Source organism: Catharus ustulatus, chromosome 37 (genome assembly GCF_009819885.2).
Source record: "Catharus ustulatus isolate bCatUst1 chromosome 37, bCatUst1.pri.v2, whole genome shotgun sequence".
Taxonomy (NCBI): Eukaryota; Metazoa; Chordata; class Aves; order Passeriformes; family Turdidae; genus Catharus; species Catharus ustulatus.
In genome coordinates this window covers 1,064,366-1,084,187 of record NC_046257.1, presented here as the reverse complement: position 1 = coordinate 1,084,187, position 19,822 = coordinate 1,064,366, and the positions used below count along the sequence as shown (strand labels likewise).

General features: G+C 54.5%; 1 protein-coding gene across 9 annotated transcripts in view; it reads right to left on the bottom strand.

The window, feature by feature from the left end:
- The window catches only part of DLG4 (discs large MAGUK scaffold protein 4), a 58,892-nt gene that overhangs the window by 9,080 nt on the left and 29,990 nt on the right, over positions 1-19,822 (bottom strand). For 6 of the 9 annotated variants that reach the window (XM_033084300.2, XM_033084307.2, XM_033084306.2 and 3 more), the window contains 9 exons: positions 19,528-19,664; positions 16,665-16,809; positions 14,404-14,542; positions 11,564-11,720; positions 9,387-9,489; positions 5,167-5,281; positions 3,050-3,226; positions 1,121-1,179; positions 315-362 (listed from right to left, as the gene is read on the bottom strand). In XM_033084300.2, the coding sequence (XP_032940191.1) occupies positions 315-362; positions 1,121-1,179; positions 3,050-3,226; positions 5,167-5,281; positions 9,387-9,489; positions 11,564-11,720; positions 14,404-14,542; positions 16,665-16,809; positions 19,528-19,664 (1,080 nt within the window). Of the gene's footprint in view, positions 1-314; positions 363-1,120; positions 1,180-3,049; positions 3,227-5,166; positions 5,282-5,993; positions 6,017-9,386; positions 9,490-11,563; positions 11,721-14,403; positions 14,543-16,351; positions 16,439-16,507; positions 16,595-16,664; positions 16,810-19,527; positions 19,665-19,822 lie in introns of all 9 variants that reach the window. The other 3 variants (XM_033084304.2, XM_033084302.2, XM_033084303.2) reach the window with 3 other exon arrangements.

Sequence of the window (19,822 nt, the reverse complement as noted above, 5' to 3'; positions counted from 1 at the left end):
CCAAAACTCCCAAGAATTCCCCAAAATTCTCTCAAATTTCCCAAATTCCCAAAATCCCAGAAGTTCCAGAAATTCCCAAAAATTAAAAAAAAAATCCTGAAATTCCCCAAACTCCAAACTTCCCAAAAATCCCAAAATTTAAAAAAAAGTCCTCAAAAAATAAAAAAAAATTCCCCAAAAATTCCCCAAAATCCCCTGAATTCCCAAATTTCCCAAAATTCCACAAATGTTTGAAATTCCCAAATCCCCAAAAATTTCCAAAATTCCCAAAAATCCCAAAATCCCCCAAATTTCCCCAAATTTTGTTTCCTCACCTTCCATCTGCGTCACGGTCTCGTAGCTCAGCACGGCGTCCTCGCGGCCTGGCCCCGAAACAACAAAATTGGGACATTTTGGGGCATTTGGGGGCATTTGGGGCATTTTTTGTGATTTTTTAGGGATTTTCGGGGATTTTTGGGGATTTTTTGGGAATTTTTTGGGATTTTTCTGGGAATTTTCAGGGGATTTTTGGGGAATTTTTTGTGATTTTTTTGTGGGTTTTTTTGTGATTTTTTGGGGGATTTTGGGGGATTTTTTGGGGATTTTTTTGGGATTTTTGGGGGGGATTTTTTGGGTGATTTTTGGGGGGAATTTTTGGGGGAATTGTTGGGATTTTTGGGGGGGATTTTTCGGGATTTTTTTTTGGGGGGAGAATTTTTTTGGAATTTTTTGGGTAGATTTTAGGATTTTTGGGGCATTTCAGATTTGGGGGATTTTTGTGGGAGTTTGGGGGTTTTTTGGGGATTTTTTTGGGATTTTGGGGGATTTTTTTTTTATTTTTTGGGGGATTTTTTGGGATTTCAGGATTTTTGGATTTGGGGATTTTTTTGGGTGGATTTTGAGATTTTTGGGGGGTTGGGTATTTTTGGGGATTTTGGGATTTTCAGGGACTTTGTGGATTCTTGGAACTTTGGGGATTTGGGGAATTTTGGGGTTTTTGGGGGACTTTTTTTGGGATTTTCGGGCATTCAGGAATTTGGGGATTTTTGGGGCACTTTGGGATTTTTTGGCATTTTGGGCATTTTAAGGATTTTGGGGATTTTGGGGATTTTGGGGATTTTGGGGATTTTTGGGGCCCCACCTTGAGCCCCCGGCCCCCGATCTTTGGCCTTGAGCCGCGTCCACTCCCGGCGCTCCACCCTGCAACCAGTAGGGACCAGTATGGACCAGTATGGACCAGTATGGACCAGTACGGACCAGTATGGACCAGTATAAACCAGTACAGACCAGTATAAACCAGTATGGACCAGTATGGACCGGTATGGACCAGTACAGACCGGTATGGACCAGTACAAACCAGTACAAACCAGTACAGACCAGTACAAACCAGTACAAACCAGTACAAACCAGTACAAACCAGTACAAACCAGTGCCATTGAACCCCATTGGAACTGCTCCGAGTCTGCTCCCAGTGCCTCCCAGTACAAACCAGTAACTCCCAGTACAAACCAGTGACTCCTGGTCTGCTCCAGTGAGTCCCAGTCACCTCCCAGTTCTCCTCAACCTCCTCCCAGTGGCTCCCAGTGGTTCCCAGTGCCCTCCCAGTGCCATTGAACCCCATTGAACCCAATCGGAACTGCTCTGAATCTGCTCCCAGTACAAACCAGTATAAACCAGTACAAACCAGTACAAACCAGTGACTCCCAGTACAAACCAGTGACCCTCAGCACTCCTAAACTCCCTCCCAGTCCCTCCCAGTCCCTCCCAGTTCCCTCCCAGTGCCCTCCCAGTGCCATTGAACCCCATTGAACCCAATTGGAACTGCTCCGAGTCAGCTCCCAGTGCCTCCCCCCAGTATAAACCAGTATAAACCAGTACAAACCAGTGGCTCCCAGTGACTCCCAGTATAAACCAGTGACCCTCAGCGCTCCTAAACTCCCTCCCAGTACAAACCAGTGCCTTCCCAGTGGCTCCCAGTGCCCTCCCAGTGCCATTGAACCGCATTGAACCCAATCGGAACTGCTCCGAATCCACTCCCAGTATAAACCAGTACAAACCAGTGGCTCCCAGTACAAACCAGTCTGTCCCAGTGGCTCACCGGCGCTTGCTGGGCACGAAGCCGATGTCGGGGGGCTGCTGGGGGGGCAGCACCAGCTGTGCCTGCCACCACTCCCAGTACAAACCAGTACAAACCAGTACAAACCAGTGCCATTGAACCCCATTGGAACCGCTCCGAATCAGCTCCCAGTGGCTCCCAGTACAAACCAGTACAAACCAGTGACTCCCAGTACAAACCAGTGACTCCTGGTTTACTCCACTGAGTCCCAGTCACCTCCCAGTGCTTCTCAACCTCCTCCCAGTGGTTCCCAGTACAAACCAGTGCCCTCCCAGTGCCATTGAATCCCATTGAACCCAATCGGAACTGCTCTGAATCCACTCCCAGTATAAACCAGTACAAACCAGTACAAACCAGTGGCTCCCAGTGACTCCCAGTATAAACCAGTGACCCTCAGTGCTCCTAAACTCCCTCCCAGTTCCCTCCCAGTGCCCTCCCAGTGCCATAGAACCCCATTATACCCATTCGGAACTGCTCCGAATCCACTCCCAGTATAAACCAGTACAAACCAGTGGCTCCCAGTACAAACCAGTCTGTCCCAGTGGCTCACCGGCGCTTGCTTGGCACGAAGCCGATGTCGGGGGGCTGCTGGGGGGGCAGCACCAGCCGTGCCTGCCACCACTCCCAGTACAAACCAGTACAAACCAGTACAAACCAGTGCCATTGAACCCCATTGGAACCGCTCCCAGTCAGCTCCCAGTGCCTCCCAGTACAAACCAGTAACTCCCAGTACAAACCAGTGACTCCCAGTGACTCCCAGTATAAAACAGTGACCCTCAGCGCTCCTAAACTCCCTCCCAGTTCCCTCCCAGTGCCCTCCCAGTACAAACCAGTGCCCTCCCAGTGCCATTGAACCCCATTGAACCCCATTGGAACTGCTCTGAATCTGCTCCCAGTATAAACCAGTACAAACCAGTGCTTCCCAGTACAAACCAGTGGCTCCCAGTGTCTCACCGGCGCTTGCTGGGCACGAAGCCGATGTCGGGGGGCTGCTGGGGGGGCAGCACCAGCCGTGCCTGCCACCACTCCTCGTCGGAGGCGTCGAGCACGTGCAGAATGTCCCCGAAGCGAAAGCTCAGCGCCTGGCTCAGGAACCCGACGTCCTTGGCCTTGTCGTAGTCAAACAGGGCCCTGGGGTGGCATTGTCACCTCTGTCACCTCCCCTGGGCCGTCCCAGTTCATCCCAGTATAAACCAGTTCATCCCAGTTCATCCCAGTTCAGCCCAGTACAGCCCAGAGCTCACAGTGTCCCTCAGTGTCCCCATTCCATCCCAGTGTCCTTGGCCTTGTCATAGTCAAAGAGGGCCCAGGGGTGGCATTGTCACCTCTGTCACCTCTGTCACCTCCCCCAGTTCATCCCAGTATAAACCAGTTCATCCCAGTTCATCCCAGTTCATCCCAGTTCAGCCCAGTTCATCCCAGAGCTCACAGTGTCCCCATTCCCCCGCCATGTCCTTGGCCTTGTCACAGTCACACAGGGCCCTGGGGTGGCATTGTCACCTCTGTCACCTCCCCTGGGCTGTCCCAGTTCATCCCAGTATAAACCAGTACAGCCCAGTGCATCCCAGTTCAGCCCAGTTCATCCCAGAGCTCACAGTGTCCCCCTTCCATCCCAGTGTCCTTGGCCTTGTCGTAGTCACAGAGGGCCCTGGGGTGGCATTGTCACCTCTGTCACCTCCCCTGGGTCATTGGGGACATCCTCACACCCTCCCAGTTCATCCCAGTATGAACCAGTTCATCCCAGTTCATCCCAGAGCTCACAGTGTCCCTCAGTGTCCCCATTCCCCAAAAAGTCCCCAAAAAATTAAAAAAAAAATCCTAAAAATATACAAAAAAATCCCAAAAAAATCCCAAAAAAATCCTAAAAAAATACAAAAAAATAAAAAAAAAATCCCCAAAAATCCTAAAAAAATCCTAAAAATTCCCAAAGGTGTCCCCAGTGTCCCCAGTGTCCCCAGGTGTCCCCAGGTGTCCCCACCTGACGTAGAAGCCGCGTTTGGGGTCGCTGCGCAGGGAGGTGCTGCCGGAGCCGAGAGATCCCAAAAAAACCCCCAAAAAAACCCCAAAAAAACCTCCAAAAAATCCCAAAAAAATCCCAAAAAACCACAAAAAATGGACCAAAAAAAATCCCAAAAAAATTTTTAAAAATTCCAAAAAATCCTCCCAAAAATCTCAAAAAAATCTCAAAAAAATCCCAAAAAAATTCTTAAAAAAATCCAAAAAAATAAAAAAAAATTCAAAAAAATCCCAAAAAAAATCCCGAAAAATCCCCAAAAAATCCCTAAAAAAATCCCAAAAATTCCCAAACGTGTCCCCAGGTGTCCCCAGGTGTCCCCACCTGACGTAGAAGCCGCGTTTGGGGTCGCTGCGCAGGGAGGCGCTGCTGGAGCCGAGAGATCCCAAAAAAACCCCAAAAAATCCCAAAAAATCGCCAAAAAAATCCCAAAAAATCTCAAAAAAATCCCAAAAAAACACAAAAAATACACAACAATATCCCAAAAAATAAAATAAAATAAATTCAAAAAATCCCCCCAAAAATAAAAAAAATCCTAAAAAAATCCCAAAAAAATTCTTTAAAAAATCCAAAAAAATAAAAAAAAATTCAAAAAAATCCCCAAAAAAATCCCAAAAAATCCCCAAAAAATCCCTAAAAAAATTCCAAAAATTCCCAAAGGTGTCCCCAGTGTCCCCAGGTGTGCCCAGGTGTCCCCACCTGACGTAGAAGCCGCGTTTGGGGTCGCTGCGCAGGGAGGCGCTGCTGGAGCCGAGAGATCCCAAAAAAACCCCAAAAAAATCCCCCCAAAAAAACTCCAAAATAATCCCCCAAAAAAAATCCCAAAAAACCACAAAAAATACACAAACAAATCCTAAAAAATTAATTTTAAAAAAAATTCCCCAAAAAATTAAAAAAAAATCCCCAAAAAATCCCAAAAAAATCTCAAAAAAATCAGAAAAAATTCAAAAAAATCCCCAAAAAAATCCCAAAAAAATCCCAAAAAAATCCCAAAAAAATCCTAAAAAAATCCCCAAAGGTGTCCCCAGGTGTCCCCAGTGTCCCCAGGTGTCCCCACCTGACGTAGAAGCCGCGTTTGGGGTCGCTGCGCAGGGAGGCGCTGCCGGAGCCGAGGCTGCTGCTCAGGAGCTGCTCCCGCAGGTCGTGGATCTTGGCCTCGAATCGACCGTACTCTGAAATTTGGGGGGGATTTTGGGGTCAGTTTTGGGATTTTGGGGTCAATTTTGGGATTTTTGGGACTTTTGGGATGTCTGGGATAAAGGAGAGGTTTGGGGGATTTGGGGGAGTTTGGGATATTTGGGGAATTTTGGGACATTTTGGGATATTTGATGGATCTTGGTCTCAAAGCGCTCATACTCTGAGATTTGGGGAGGGGATTTTGGGGTGAATTTGGGGGATTTTGGGACTTTTGGGACTTTTGGGACTTCTGGGGTCATTGGGGGATTTGGGACACTGAGGGGATTTGGGATATTTTGGGATATTTTTGGGAATTTTTGGGATATTTGAAGGATCTTGGCCTCGAAGTGCCCGTACTCTGAAATTTGGGGAGGGGATTTTGGGGTCAATTTGGGGGATTTTTGGGACTTTTGGGATGTCTGGGATAAAGGAGAGGTTTGGGGGATTTGGGGGAGTTTGGGAATTTTGGGATATTTGGGAATTTTTGGGATATTTTTGGGAATTTTTGGAATAATTTGATGGATCTTGGCCTCGAAGTGCCCGTACTCTGAAATTTGGGGTGAGTTTTGGGGTGAATTTGGGGGATTTTGGGTGAATTTTAGGATTTTTGGGATTTTTGGGATTTCTGGGGTCATTGGGGGATTTGGGACATTGAGGGGATTTGGGATATTTGGGGAATTTTGGGATATTTTGGGATATTTGGAGGATCTTGGCCTCAAACCTCCCGTATTCTGAAATTTGGGGGGGATTTTGGGGTCAGTTTTGGGATTTTTGGGATGTCTGGGGTCATTGAGGGATTTGGGACACTGAGGGGATTTGGGATATTTGGGGAATTTTGGGATATTTTGGGATGTTTGAAGGATCTTGGCCTCGAAGTGCCCGTACTCTGAGATTTGGGGAGGGGATTTGGGGTCAATTTTGGGATTTTTGGGACTTTTGGGATGTCTGGGATAAAGGAGAGGTTTGGGGGATTTGGGGGAGTTTGGGAATTTTGGGATATTTGGGAATTTTGGGATAATTTTGGGATATTTGGAGGATCTTGGCCTCGAAGTGCCCGTACTCTGAAATTTGGGGAAGGGATTTGGGGTGAATTTGGGGGATTTGGGGATTTTTGGGATGTCTGGGGTCATTGAGGGATTTGGGATATTTGGAGAATTTTGGGATATTTGGGGAATTTTGAGATATTTTGGGATATTTTTGGGAATTTTTGGGATATTTGGGGGATCTTGGCCTCGAAGCGCCCGCACTCTGAAATTTGGGGGGGATTTTGGGGTGAATTTGGGGGATTTTGGGGTCAGTTTGGGGGATTTTTGGGACTTTTGGGATGTCTGGGATAAAGGAGAGGTTTGGGGGATTTGGGGGAGTTTGGGAATTTTGGGATCTTTGGGATTTTTTTTTGTATTTTGGGATATTTGGGGGACCTTGGCCTTGAAGCGCCCATACTCTGAAATTTGGGGTGAGTTTTGGGGTGAATTTGGGGGATTTTGGGTGAATTTTAGGATTTTTGGGATTTTTGGGACTTTTGGGGTCATTGAGGGATTTGGGACACTGAGGGGATTTGGGATATTTGGGGATATTTGGGATATTTTGGGATATTTTTGGGAATTTTTGGGATATTTGGAGGATCTTGGCCTCGAAGCGCCCGTACTCTGAAATTTGGGGGGGGATTTTGGGATCAATTTTGGGATTTTTGGGACTTTTGGGATGTCTGGGGTCATTGAGGGATTTGGGACATTGAGGGGATTTGGGATATTTGGGGAATTTTGAGATATTTTGGGATATTTTTGGGAATTTTTGGGATATTTGATGGATCTTGGTCTCAAAGCGCCCGTACTCTGAAATTTGGGGGGGGATTTTGGGGTCAGTTTTGGGATTTTTGGGTGAATTTGGGGCATTTTGGGACATTTGGGATGTTTGGGGTCATTGAGGGATTTGGGACACTGAGGGGATTTGGGATATTTGGGGAATTTTGGGGAATTTTTGGGATATTTGGTGGATCTTGGCCTCAAAGTGCCCGTACTCTGAAATTTGGGGGGGATTTTGGGGTGAATTTGGGGGATTTTGGGGTCAATTTTGGGATTTTTGGGACTTTTGGGATGTCTGGGATCATTGGGGGATTTGGGACATTGAGGGGATTTGGGATATTTGGGATATTTGGGGAATTTTTGGGAATTTTTGGGATATTTGAAGGATCTTGGCCTCAAAGTGCCCGTACTCTGAAATTTGGGGGGGATTTTGGGGTGAATTTGGGGGATTTTGGGGTCAATTTTGGGATTTTTGGGACTTTTGGGATGTCTGGGATCATTGGGGGATTTGGGACATTGAGGGGATTTGGGATATTTGGGATATTTGGGGAATTTTTGGGAATTTTTGGGATATTTGGAGGATCTTGGCCTCGAAGCGCCCGCACTCTGAAATTGGGGAAGGGATTTGGGGTCAGTTTTGAGATTTTTGGGACTTTTGGGGTCATTGGGGGATTTGGGACACTGAGGGGATTTGGGATATTTGGGGATATTTGGGATATTTTGGGATATTTTGGGATATTTTTGGGAATTTTTGGGATATTTGGAGGATCTTGGCCTCGCAGCGCCCGTACTCTGAAATTGGGGAGGGATTTTTGGGGTCAGTTTTGGGATTTTGGGGTGAATTTGGGGCATTTTGGGATTTTTGGGATTTCTGGAGTCGTTGAGGGATTTGGGACACTGAGGGGATTTGGGATATTTGGGGAATTTTTGGATATTTTGGGAATTTCTGGGAATTTTTGGGATATTTGGAGGATCTTGGCCTCGAACCGCCCGTACTCTGAAATTTGGGGTGAGTTTTGGGGTCAGTTTTGGGATTTTTGGGACTTTTGGGGTCATTGAGGGATTTGGGACACTGAGGGGATTTGGGATATTTGGGGAATTTGAGATATTTTGGGATATTTTTGGGAATTTTTGGGATATTTGGGGGATCTTGGCCTCAAAGCGCCCGTACTCTGAAATTGGGGAGGGATTTTTGGGGTCAGTTTTGGGATTTTGGGGTGAATTTGGGGCATTTTGGGATTTTTGGGATTTCTGGGGTCATTGGGGGATTTGGGACACTGAGGGGATTTGGGATATTTGGGGAATTTTGGGATATTTTGGGATATTTTTGGGAATTTTTGGGATATTTGGGGGATCTTGGCCTTGAAGCGCCCGTACTCTGAAATTTGGGGAAGGGATTTTGGGGTGAATTTGGGGGATTTTGGGACTTTTGGGATTTCTGGAGTCGTTGAGGGATTTGGGACACTGAGGGGATTTGGGATATTTGGGGATATTTGGGATATTTTGGGATATTTTTGGGAATTTTTGGGATATTTGGGGGATCTTGGCCTCGAAGCGCCCGTACTCTGAAATTTGGGGAGGGGATTTTGGGGTCAATTTGGGGGATTTTTGGGACTTTTGGGATGTCTGGGATAAAGGAGAGGTTTGGGGGATTTGGGGGAGTTTGGGAATTTTGGGAATTTTGGGATATTTTGGGAATTTTTGGGATATTTGGGATAATTTGAAGGATCTTGGCCTCGAAACGCCCGTACTCTGAAATTTGGGGGGGATTTTGGGGTGAATTTGGGGCATTTTGGGGTCAATTTTAGGATTTTTGGGACTTTTGGGATGTCTGGGGTCATTGGGGGATTTGGGACATTGAGGGGATTTGGGATATTTGGGGAATTTGGGGACATTTGGGACACTTGGGGACATTTTGATGACATTTGGGGACATTTTGAGGGACACTTTGAGAACACCTGGGGACACTTTGGGGACACTTTGGGGACACTTGGGGACATTTTGGGGACATTCTGGGGACACTGTGTCACCTTCAGGTCTGTACTGGGCCACGATTGTCACCGACTGGCCGGGGACACAGAGACCTGGGGACACTTGGGGACATTGGGGACACTTGGGGACACTTGGGGACACTCTGGGGACACTTGGGGACATTCTGGGGACACTGTGTCACCTTCAGGTTGGTACTGGGCCACGATTGTCACCGACTGGCCGGGGACACAGAGACCTGGGGACACCTGGGGACACTTGGGGACATTGGGGACATTTTGGGGACATTTTGGGGACACTGTGTCACCTTCAGGCCGGTACTGGGCCACGATTGTCACCGACTGGCCGGCGTTCTTGAGCGCCAGCGCCGCCTGCTCGTGGGTGGCCCCGCGCAGATCGACCCCGTTCACCTGAGGGGACAGTTGGGGACAGTTGGGGACACGGGGTGGCACTTGGGGACACTTGGGGACAAGTTTGGTACAGGGGAAATGGGGAGAAATGGGAGAAAAATGGGGAAAATGTGGGGAAATTGGGGGAAAAAGGGACATTTGGGGACAGTTGGGGACAGTTGAGGACAGCTAGGACACAAGGTGGCAATTGGGGACACGAGGTGACACTTGGGGACACTTGGGGACAAGTTTGGTACAGGGGAAATGGGGAAAATGGGGGAAAATTGGGGGAAATGGGGAAAAAAGGGAAAAAAATTGGGGGAAAATGGAGATTTGGGGACATGCAGTGGCACTTGGGGACACGTGGTGGCACTTGGGGACACGTGGTGGCGCTTGGGGACATCTGGGGACACTTGGGGACATTTGGGAAATGGGGAAAAATGGGGAAAAAAGGGGAAAATTGGGGGGAAAAAACCCCAACACCCCCCAAAAATCCCCAATCCCGCCATGTCCCACTGCCACCCCCGCTGTCCCCAGGTGTCCCCAGGTGTCCCCAAGGGGTTGTGACACCCCAGGGACACTCTGAGGGTGACCTGGGACCCGTTCTCATGGTGAGGATGATGATGGTGGTGACAAAAATCCCAAAAAAACCCCAAAAAACCCCAAAAATCCCCAAAAATCCCCAATCCCGCCCCGTCCCACTGCCACCCCTGATGTCCCCAAGTGTCCCCAGGTGTCCCCAAGGGGTTGTGACATTCCAGGGACAACCTGGGGACACTTTGAGTGTGACTTTGTACCCATTCCCATGGTGAGGATGATGATGGTGGCCACAAGAAAACCCAAAAAAACCAAAAAAACCCAAAAAAGTCCCCAAAAAACCCAAAAATCCCCAATCCTGCCGTGTCCCACTGCCACCCCTGATGTTCCCAAGTGTCCCCAGGTGTCCCCAAGGGGTTGTGACACCCAAGGGACACTCTGAAGGTGACCTGGGACCCATTCCCATGCTGAGGATGATGATGGTGGTGACAAAAATCCCAAAAAAACCCCAAAAAACCCCAAAAATCCCCAATCCCGCCCCACTCCACTGCCACCCCTGATGTCCCCAAGTGTCCACAGGTGTCCCCAGGTGTCCCCAAGGGGTTGTGACACCCCAGGGACACTTTGAGTGTGACTTTGTACCCATTCTCATGGTGAGGATGATGATGGTGATGACAAAAAACCCCCCAAAAAACCCCAAAAAAACCAAAAAACCCCAATCCTGCCCCATCCCACTGCCACCCTCGATGTCCCCAAGTGTCCCCAGGTGTCCCCAAGGGGTTGTGACACCCCAGGGACACTCTCAGTGTGACTTTGTACCCGTTTTTGTGACGAGGATGATGATGGTGATGACAAAAAAATCAAAAAAAAACCCAAAAAAACCCAAAAAAAATCCCCCAAAACCCCCAAAAATCCTCAATCCCGTCCCATCCCACTGCCACCCTGCTGTCCCCTGCTGTCCCCAGGTGTCCCCAAGGGGTTGTGACACCCAAGGGACACTCTGAAGGTGACCTGGGACCCGTTTTTGTGACGAGGATGATGATGGTGGCCACACAAATCCAAAAAAACCCCCAAAAAATCTCCAAAAATCCCCAAAAAACTCCCAAAAATCCCCAATCCCGCCCCACTCCACTGCCACCCCGCTGTCCCCAAGTGTCCCCAGGTGTCCCCAAGGGGTTGTGACACCCCAGGGACACTCTCAGTGTGACTTTGTACCCGTTTTTGTGACGAGGATGATGATGGTGATGACAAAAAATCAAAAAAAAAACCCAAAAAAACCCAAAAAAATCCCCAAAAACCCCCAAAAATCCTCAATCCCGTCCCATCCCACTGCCACCCTGCTGTCCCCAGGTGTCCCCAAGGGGTTGTGACACCCAAGGGACACTCTGAGGGTGACCTGGGACCCATTCTCTTGCTGAGGATGATGATGGTGGTGACAAAAAATCCAAAAAAAACCCAAAAAAACCCAAAAAAATCCCCAAAAAACCCCAAAAATCCCCAATCTCACTGCCACCCCCGATGTCCCCAAGTGTCCCCAGGTGTCCCCAGTGCCACCCACCGAGAGGATCTGGTCTCCCTTGCGCAGCTCCCCGCTGAGGTCGGCCGGGCCCCCGGCCAGGATGAAGGAGATGAAGATTCCCTCGCCGTCCTCGCCCCCCACGATGTTGAACCCCAGCCCCGTGGAGCCGCGCGGGATCACGATGCGCCGCGGCTCCCTGGGGACATCGGGGACATTGGGGACATTGGGGACATTGAGGGGACATCAGAGGGATTGGGGACATTGGGGATGTTGGGGACATTTGGGGACATCAGCCCCAGGACAGGCCCAGCCCCGTGGAGCCGCGCGGGATCACGATGCGCCGTGGCTCCCTGGGGACAGTGAGGGGACATTGGGGACAGTGAGGGGACATCAGGGACATCAGGGACATCAGGGACAGTGAGGGAATTGGGGGCATTGGGGACATTTGGGGACATCAGTCCTGTGGAGCTGCGCGGGATCACGATGCGCCGCGGCTCCCTGGGGACACGGGGACATTGGGGACATCAGGGACATTGGGGACATCAGGGGGATTGGGGACAGTGAGAGGGATTGGGGGTGTCAGGGGGATTGGGGATGTTGGGGGGATTGGGGACATTTGGGGACATTTGGGGACATTTGGGGACATCAGCCCCAGGACAGGCCCAGCCCCGTGGAGCCGCGCGGGATCACAATGCACCGCGGCTCCCTGGGGACAGTGAGGGGACACTGGGGACATTGGGGACAGTGAGGGGACATTGGGGACATCAGGGGGATTGGGGACATTGGGGGCGTTGGGGACATTGGGGGGATTGGGGACATTGGGGACATTTGGGGACATCAGTCCCGTGGAGCCGCGTGGGATCACGATGCGCCGCGGCTCCCTGGGGACACGGGGACATTGGGGACAGTGAGGGGACATCAGGGGGATTGGGGACACCAGGGACAGTGAGGGGACATCAGGGACAGTGGGTACAGTGAGGGGGATTGGGGGTGTCACGGGGATTGGGGACATTTGGGGACATCAGCCCCAGGACAGGCCCAGCCCCGTGGAGTCGCGCGGGATCACGATGCGCCGCGGCTCCCTGGGGACATTGAGGGGACATTGGGGACATTGGGGATGCTGGGGACACTGGGGGGATTGGGGACATTTGGGGACATCAGACCCGTGGAGCCGCGCGGGATCACGATGCACTGCGGCTCCCTGGGGACATTGGGGACATTGAGGGGACATCAGGGACATTGGGGATAGTGAGAGGGATTGGGGACATCAGGGGGATTGGGAATGTTGGGGACATTTGGGGACATCAGCCCCAGGACAGGCTCAGCCCCGTGGAGCCGCGCGGGATCACGATGTGCTGCGGCTCCCTGGGGACATTGGGGACATTGGGGACAGTGAGGGGACATTGGGGATGTTGGGGACATTAGGGGACATCAGCCCCAGGACAGGCTCAGCCCCGTGGAGCCACAGGGATCACGATGCGCCGCGGCTCCCTGGGGACATTGAGGGGACATTGAGGGGACATTGCGGACAGTGAGGGGACATTGGGGACAGTGAGGGGACATTGGGGACATCAGGGACATTGAGGGGACATCAGGGACATTAGGGACAGTGAGGGGATTGGGGACATTGGGGACATTTGGGGACATCAGTCCCGTGGAGCCGCGCGGGATCACGATGCGCCGCGGCTCCCTGGGGACAGTGAAGGGACATTGGGGACAGTGAGGGGACATTGGGGACATCAGGGGGGTTGGGGACATCAGGGACATTGGGGACATCAGGGGGATTGGGGATGTTGGGGATGCTGGGGACATTTGGGGACATCAGCCCCAGGACACACTCAGCCCCGTGGAGGATTGGGGACATCAGGGACAGTTCTGGAGACGTTGTCATCGGTCAGCAGCTCCTTGGGGACAGCCCTGAGTGACCCCTGGGGACACTGAGTGACCCCTGGTGACACCAATGACCCTGTGTGACACTGGGGACAGACCTGGGGACGTCGTCGTCGGGCAGCAGCTCCTTGGGGACAGCCCTGAGTGACCCTGAGTGACCCTGAGTGACCCTTGGGGACCCTGAGTGACCCTGAGTGACCCTTGGGGACACAGGGGACATTGGGGACAGACCTGGGGACGTCGTCGTCGGGCAGCAGCTCCTTGGGGCCGGGCGAGAAGGGGACAGCCCTGAGTGACCCTGAGTGACCCTGAGTGACCCTGAGTGACCCCTGGTGACACCAATGACCCTGAGTGACCCCTGGTGACACCAATGACCCTGAGTGACCCTGTGTGACCCTTGGGGACTCTGAGTGACCCTGAGTGACCCCTGGGGACACCAATGACCCTGAGTGACCCTGAGTGACCCTGAGTGACCCTGAGTGACCCCTGGGGACCCTGTGTGACACAGGGGACAGACCTGGGGACGTCATCGTCCGGCAGCAGCTCCTTGGGGCCGGGCGAGAAGGGGACAGCCCTGAGTGACCCTGAGTGACCCTGAGTGACCCCTGGTGACACTGAGTGACCCCTGGTGACACCAATGACCCTTGGGGACACAGGGGACACTGGGGACAGACCTGGGGACGTCATCATCCGGCAGCAGCTCCTTGGGGCCGGGCGAGAAGGGGACAGCCCTGAGTGACCCTGAGTGACCCTGAGTGACCCCTGGGGACCCTGAGTGACCCCTGGGGACACCAATGACCCTTGGGGACCCTGAGTGACCCTTGGGGACACTGGTGACACTGGGGACAGACCTGGGGACGTCGTGGTCGGGCAGCAGCTCCTTGGGCCCCGGTGAGAAGGGGACAGCCCTGAGTGACCCTGAGTGACCCTGAGTGACCCTGAGTGACCCCTGGTGACAGAAATGACCCTGTGTGACATTGGGGACAGACCTGGGGACGTCATCGTCGGGCAGCAGCTCCTTGGGGCCCGGCGAGAAGCGCCGCGGGGACGTCGGGGTCAGCGCCGGGGGGAATTCGGGGCCCAGGAAACTCTGGGGGGGCAGCTCCGAGTCCAGGTGGGCGGAGTAGGCTGGGGACAGGGACAGAGGGGACATTGGGGACACTGGGGACAGCAGGGACACTGGGGACATTGGGGACATTGGGGACAGTGGGGACAGGGACAGGGACATTGGGGACAGGGACATTGGGGACAGGGACAGGGACATTGGGGACAGGGACAGGGACATTGGGGACACTGGGGACAGAGGGAACATTGGGGACATTGGGGGGATTGGGGACAGGGACATTGGGGACACTGGGGATAGGACAGAGGGACATTGGGGACAGGGACAGGGACAGGGACATTGGGGACAGGGACAGGGACACTGGGGACAACAGGGACACTGGGGACAGGGACAGGGACATTGGGGACACTGGGGACAGGGACAGGGACAGGGACATTGGGGACAGGGACAGGGACACTGGGGACAACAGGGACATTGGGGACAGGGACAGGGACATTGGGGACAGCAGGGACATTGGGGACACTGGGGACAGGGACATTGGGGACAGGAGCATTGGGGACAGGGACAGGGACATTGGGGACATTGGGGACAGCAGGGACACAGGGGACACTGGGGACAGGGACAGGGACAGGGACATTGGGGACAGGGACAGGGACATTGGGGACAGCAGGGACAGAGGGGACAGGGACACTGGGGACAGGACACAGGGACATTGGGGACACTGGGGACAGTGGGGACACTGGGAGATTGGAGACAGTGGGGACATTGGGGACAAGACACAGGGACATTGGGGACATTGGGGACAAGGACAAGGACACAAGCACAGGGCGATGCCCCCCCACCCCAATGTCCCTCCCCAACCCTCCCAATGTCACCAAAATGTCCCCAATCCCCGCAATGTCCCAATGTCCCCAATGTCCCCAGTGTCCCCAGTGTCCCCAATGTCCCAGTGTCCCCAGTGTCCCCAATGTCCCAATGTCCCCAGTGTCCCCAGTGCCCCCAATGTCCCCATGTCCCCAATGTCCCAATGTCCCCAATGTCCCCAACGCCCCCCCAGTGTCCCCAACGTCCCAATCCCCCCAGTGTCCCCAATGTCCCCAATGTCCCAGTGTCCCCAATCTCCCCAGTGTCCCCAGTGCCCCCAATGTCCCCAGTGTCCCCAATGTCCCCAATGTCCCCAGTGTCCCCAGTGTCCCCAGTGTCCCCAGTGTCCCCATGTCCCCAATGTCCCCAGTGACCCCAGTGTCCCCAGTGTCCCCAGTGTCCCCAATCCCCCCAGTGTCCCCAATGTCCCCAATGTCCCCAGTGTCCCCATGTCCCCAATGTCCCCAGTGTCCCCAATGTCCCCAATGTCCCCATGTCCCCAGTGTCCCAATGTCCCCAGTGTCCCCAGTGTCCCCAATGTCCCCAGTGTCCCCAGTGTCCCCAGTGTCCCCATGTCCCCAGTGTCCCCAATGTCCCCAGTGTCCCCAGTGTCCCCAATGTCCCCAATGTCCCCAGTGTCCCCAATCCCCTCAGTGTCCCCAATGTCCCCAATGTCCCCAGTGTCCCCAGTGTCCCCAATGTCCCCAGTGTCCCCAATGTCACCAATTCCCCCAATGTCCCCAATGTCCCCAGTGTCCCCAGTGTCCCCAATGTCCCCATGTCCCCAGTGTCCCCACTCACATCCTGTGACATCGGGTGGCCTGTAGCTGTCCCCGAGGCCGGGCACGGTGGCCTTGGCCACCCTCAGGTACACCACGTCGTACGTGTGACAGTGTCCCCAATGTCCCCATGTCCCCAATGTCCCCAGTGTCCCCAGTGTCCCCAATGTCCCCAATGTCCCCAATGTCCCCAGTGTCCCCAATGTCCCCAGTGTCCCCAGTGTCACTCACATCCTGTGACATCGGGTGGCCCGTAGCTGTCCCCGAGGCCGGGCACGGTGGCCTTGGCCACCCTCAGGTACACCACGTCGTACGTGTGACAGTGTCCCCAATGTCCCCAATGTCCCCAGTGTCCCCAATCCCCCCAGTGTCCCCAGTGTCACTCACAGCCTGTCACATCAGGTGGCCCGTAGCTGTCCCCAAGCCCTGGCACGGTGGCCTTGGCCACCCTCAGGTACACCACGTCGTACGTGTGACAGTGTCCCCATGTCCCCAGTGTCCCCATGTCCCCAATGTCCCCAGTGTCCCCAGTGTCCCCACTCACATCCTGTCACATCAGGGGGTCCATAGCTGTCCCCGAGGCCGGGCACGGTGGCCTTGGCCACCCTCAGGTACACCACGTCATACGTGTTCTTGAGCGCCGCCACCGCGTCCTCGTGCATGACGTCCTCCAGGCTGACATTGTTCACCTGGCACAGGGACACGGACTTTGGGGACAGCAGGGACAGCGGGGACAGCGGGACAGGGGGGACAGAGGGGACAGGGGGGACACTGGGGACAGAGGGGACAGCAGGGACAGCGAGGACAGCAGGGACAGCGGGGGCAGGGGGGACAGTGGGGACAGCGGGGACAGCGGGGACAGCGGGGACAGCAGGGACAGAGGGGACAGTGGGGACAGAGGGGACAGAGGGGACAGTGGGGACAGAGGGGACAGAGGGGACAGTGGGGACACTGGGGACAGGGGGGACAGTGGGGACAGGGGGACAGCAGGGACAGCAGGGACAGCAGGGACAGCAGGGACAGGGGGACAGAGGGGACAGCGGGGACAACAGGGACAGCAGGGACATTGGGGACAGCAGGACAGCGGGGACAACAGGGACAGGGGGACAGAGGGGACAGCGGGGACAACAGGGACAGAGGGGACACTGGGGACAGCAGGGACAGAGGGGGCAGGGGGAACAGCGGGGACAGTGGGGACAGGGGGGACAGGGGGACAGCAGGGACAGCAGGGACAGCAGGGGAGATTTGGGGACATTGGGGACATTGGGGACATTGGACAGGTTGGGGACATTTGGGGGGTTTGGGACAATGGGGGACATTGGGGACATTGAGGACTTTGGGGACATAAGGGACATTGGGGACAGGTGGGGGGATTTGGGACATTGGGGACATTGGGGACATCACAGGGATTTGGGGACATTGGGGACATTGAGGACACTGGGGACAGCAGGGACATTGGGTACACTGAGGGGGGATTTGGGACATTGAGGACATTTGGGGACATCTCAGGGATTTGGGGACATTGGGGGGATTGAGGACATTGGGGACATTGGGGACATTGGGGACAGCAGGGACAGAGGGGACAGGGGGACATTGGGGACAGCAGGGACATTGGGGACAGCAGGACAACGGGGACAACAGGGACAGCAGGGGGGATTTGGGGACATTGGGGACATTTGGGGACATTGGGGAATTCAGGGGACATTGAGGGGACATTGGGGACATTGGGGGATTCAGGGTTTGGGGACATTGGGGGGATTCAGGGGACATGGGGGACATTGAGGGGACATTGGGGACACTGGGGGGATTCAGGGGACATTGGGGACATTGGGGGATTCAGGGCCAGGGGATCTGGGGACACACGGACACAGGGAGGGGACATGGGGACAGCAACGCCAACACCTCACCCCTGCCCCCCCCCCACCAATGTCCCCAAATGTCCCCAAACCCTCCCAATGTCCCCAAACCCTCCCAATGTCCCCAAACTTCCCGAACATCCCCAAACCTTCCAAATGTCCCCAATGTCCCCAAATCACCCCAGTGTCCCCAATGTCCCCAATCCCGCAAAATGTCCCCACTGTCCCCAAACCTTCCCAATATCCCCAAATGTCCCCAATGTCCCCAGTGTCCCCAAATGTCCCCCCATCCCCAAATACCCCCAGTGTCCCCAGTGTCCCCAAATGTCCCCAATGTCCCCAATGTCCCCAATGTCCCCAGTCCCCGCAACGTCCCCGAATGTCCCCAAGGTCACCAATCCCGCAAAATGTCCCCACTGTCCCCAAACCTTCCCAATGTCCCCATGTCCCCAATCCCCACAGTGTCCCCAGTGTCCCCAAACGTCCACATGTCCCCAACGTCCCCAAAAGTCCCCAAGGTCCCCAATCCCCCCCATGTCCCCAATGTCCCCAAGGTCCCTGATGTCCCCAAATCCCCCCAGTGTCCCCAGTGTCCTCCATGTCCCCAATGTCCCCAGCCCCCGCAATGTCCCCAAATGTCCCCAAAGTCACCAATCCCCTCAATGTTCCCAACCTCCCCCGTGTCCCCAATGTCCCCCCAGTGTCCCCAGTGTCCCCAATGTCCCCCCAGTGTCCCCAGTGTCCCCAATGTCCCCCCAGTGTCCCCAGTGCACCCAGAGCCCCCCCCAGTGTCCCCAGTGTCCCCAATGTCCCCCCAGTGTCCCCCCCAGTGTCCCCAATATCCCCCAGTGTCCCCAGTGTCCCCAATCCCCGCAATGTCCCCAAATGTCCCCAAGGTCACCAATCCCCTCAATGTTCCCAACCTCCCCCGTGTCCCCAGTGTCCCCCCAGTGTCCCCAGTGTCCCCCCAGTGTCCCCAGTGTCCCCCCAGTGTCCCCAATGTCCCGAATCCCTCCCATGTCCCCCCACCCTCTCAATGTCCCCAGTGTCCCCAGTCCCCACAATGTCCCCAAGGTCACCAATTGCCCTCAATGTTTCCCAACCTCCCCAGTCCCCCCAGTGTCCCCAATGTCCCCAGTGTCCCCAGTGCCCCCAGTGTCCCCAGTGTCCCCCCAGTGTCCCCCCAGTGTCCCCAGTGTCCCCCCAGTGTCCCCAGTGTCCCCAGTCCCCACAATGTCCCCAAATGTCCCCAAGGTCACCAATCCCCTCAATGTTCCCAACCTCCCCAGTGTCCCCAGTGTCCCCCCAGTGTCCCCAGTGTCCCCCCAGTGTCCCCAATGTCCCGAATCCCTCCCATGTCCCCCCACCCTCTCAATGTCCCCAGTGTCCCCAGTCCCCACAATGTCCCCAAGGTCATCAATTGCCCTCAATGTTTCCCAACCTCCCCAGTGTCCCCAATGTCCCCCAGTGTCCCCCCAGTGTCCCCAGTGTCCCCCATGTCCCCCCAGTGCCCCCAGTGTCCCCCATGTCCCCCCAGTGTCCCCAACTCACGGCCAGGATCTTGTCCCCGACCTGCAGCCGCCCGTCCTTGTGCGCCGCCCCCCCCTCGATGACCTTGGTGACGTAGATGCTGTTGTCCCCCGGGATGTGCTGGTTCCCCACGCCCCCCGCGATGCTGAACCCCAGACCTGCCCGGGGACAGCCGTGTCACCTCCCCCTGGGTCCTGTGTCACCTCCCTGTGTCACCTCTGTCACCTCCCTGAGCCACCTGAGTCACCTGTGTCACTGTGTCACCTCCCTGTGTCACTGTGTCACCTCCCCACGCCCCCCGCGATGCTGAACCCCA